Genomic DNA, 2,888 nt, shown 5'->3' on the forward strand with positions numbered 1-2,888 from the left:
ATTGCGTATAGCAGCTACAGAGCATGATCAGGACTACTCAAACTGCACTCACGAGCATCAAGAAGGAATGTAGAAATACGGGAGGAGCATGAAGCAGCTGTCCTTGTAATCTATATAAAATATAACGAATAATAATAAGAATATTAATAAATATACTGACTCACTTGGTCTATTGCTTGTTTGGTATAAAAGTCTCTATCAGTAAATATTTCATTTCCAATGCAAACAAGATTCTGACATTGATCTGATAATAGTATATCTGTACAGAACCCATTATCAATGTAACATCTAGGATGACTTTCAAATGCAAATGTCTCCAACTGATCACAAGTAGTATTCACATCATTATAGAGAGCACTGTTAACAATAGACTGCATCAAACATCTACTAACATTAGTAATCCATGCTTGACCCTAAATTAAAAATAATAACGTGTTTTCCAAAATTCATAACTTAATTACTAAACTAAACAATGAGAAATTCCTGACATGCATGCTGCTATTATTACCATAAATAGTTATAGTCTCATGTAGCAAGACTCTCCCACCTTTTGACTTTTGGATGGCTTTCCAATTTAATTAAAAAGGAGTGGACTGTCTGGCTATGCGAGATTAAAATAGCTAGAATTGAATGAGACTTTACAAGGATAGACTAACAGGGCATTATAATTTTATACCCTTATTGCTCATTCATAACATCATACCAAGGATGGACTAACAGGGCATTACCCTTATTGCTCATTCATAACATCATACTTCCCTCACAAAGATATAACTAATACTATATCAGGTTAATGCATTTCGCTAGTATGGGATAAAACTATCACACTTGATTTAATTAATGCACCCACTATACCAGTATTGAGTGCACGGATTATTTATAGTAATTGGCAAACATAAGCACCCCCTGGAGCATGTACAACCTGAGACATGTAATTATTGCAGCAATAATTGGGGCGAGTACAGTATTTTGGTAGTAAGGATGAAATTTGTAGTATTTTGGCAAATTGACAGTCAATAGTAGCCTACTACAATATTTTCATAGACAATAATTATTAAATATTTTGACAAAATGATAGTTTACGTTAAAGAACAATAGTCTACTACAATATTTCCATACACCATTTCAGTAATGAAATGTAATGGTCAGTAATGATCACAAGTAGTATTTAAATTAATATAGAGAGAAATATTAACAATAGACTACATCAAACATCTAGGAAAATTAGTAATCAATGCCTGACCCTAAATTTAATATGATAATATGCTTTTCCTGAAATTCATAGCTTAATTACTAAACTAAACAACGAAATTCATTATATGCATGTTGCTGCTATCATTGCTATAAATAGTTATAACTGACACTACATTAGAGTAATTGTTTATGCTTTAAATGCATTTCCGTCATTGCCATAAGAAGTTATAACCGATACTATATTAGGCTAATTCTTCATATTATTTAAATGTGCATCTTTCTGTCACAAATAAGGTAATGGGATATAAGCCATTTTGGTAGTAAGGACTGGCGAAATTCATTGTTATTCTGACAGATTGACAGTTTAAATACATTAAACAATAATAACTGTTACTACAATAATTTTATACTTAATTCTATTACTGAATACTACATATGTATAGTCTTGCTGTAGGCAGAGGGCTTGGGTAGCAAGACCAAAACACGTATAGGTATGATGCCATAGTGTGCATGTACTTACTCCAGTTGAGAAGCAACTCGATTCACTGGCATATCTTAGACAATGCTTTCTGCCATAAGCTAGAGGATAATCATTAGCAGTGCACTGGAATTTGGTACTCAAGCAATCATAGAAACTGCAGTCACCATTACTGGCCAGAGCAGAGCAGTTAGTAGTTTGAGCTGTGCATTGATCAGTGATGCACAATAGAATGACAACTGCAGCAGCAATAGTGGGAAAACCAGAAATCATCTTATGACATTAGCTGCAGCCTATAAAGGAAAAAAAACAATAAAGAGGAAGAAAAGGAATGAGATGAGAGTGAGCTGGAAATTTGAAGGAAACAAAAACTAACTGAGTTTAAATAAAAACATGGCAGGAAGTGCTATCACAGGAAGTAGTTTGATTAGCATACTGTGACATGCGGGAGGACTGAAGGATGAGATAGATAAATATTTTAATATAGAAATTGACCTCAAACACACTCCTATGCATGATTTTATTACCTGCTGTGATTGCTGAAGAAACAAAAGTAGCTACGCACCTGTATGCCACCATATATTATCCTTGGACAGTACAACATAGGATCAGTTCAGCAGTCTTTGCCACTTTTACAAATGAATCTTTAAAAACTTTTAAAAAACAAAATTGTGTTCTAAAGCTATTATTACATGACATTATAAAATGACAATTATTATTATTATAGATACAGCTATGAATAATAATTATGTAGAATTCGCAAAATAATATCATAACCACAGAATCAGATTGAAAAATTACATATAGCTGCTATATGGTACTCAGCAGAATGATATTAAATGAGGTAGCAAAAAATTTGCAGTGGAAATTGGAAAACTATCTGTGTAGCCACTTAAATGTACAGTTTTGTTTCTAATAGTGAGTGTATGTCAACTATGTTTGTTCAACCTTATTACTAAGACACAAGTGGACAAAGCTAACAATGAATGTAGCCAGATAGATACAAATAACACTAAAAATAATTATCATTGCCCCATCATGCTATATTGGTAAGTGTTCAACAAAATTTCCTTCACTTAACATTAGTGATTTTTGGGATAATATCAATGCCAATGTGGTATGCAAGCAGCTAGGATATTTTCCTAGCTATGATAACAGTATCATATTTCAAGTATATCTTTATGCTTTGTATTATACAGGTGATTTCAGTTCTAGT

General features: G+C 32.7%; 1 protein-coding gene across 1 annotated transcript; it reads right to left on the bottom strand.

Moving 5' to 3' along the window:
• Nucleotides 1–14: 14 nt before the first annotated feature.
• On the bottom strand, nt 15–2,014 carry LOC109589969 (uncharacterized). Its single transcript, XM_020005938.1, has 3 exons — nt 1,715–2,014; nt 165–413; nt 15–110 (listed from the first exon to the last, which is right to left on the bottom strand). The coding sequence occupies exons 1-3, from the start codon at nt 1,943–1,945 to the stop codon at nt 15–17; spliced, it is 576 nt and encodes a 191-aa protein (XP_019861497.1). The 5' UTR covers nt 1,946–2,014.
• Between the last annotated feature and the right edge of the window lie 874 nt (nt 2,015–2,888).

Source organism: Amphimedon queenslandica, unplaced genomic scaffold, assembly GCF_000090795.2.
Source record: "Amphimedon queenslandica unplaced genomic scaffold, v1.1 AMPQUscaffold_10666, whole genome shotgun sequence".
NCBI lineage: Eukaryota > Metazoa > Porifera > Demospongiae > Haplosclerida > Niphatidae > Amphimedon > Amphimedon queenslandica.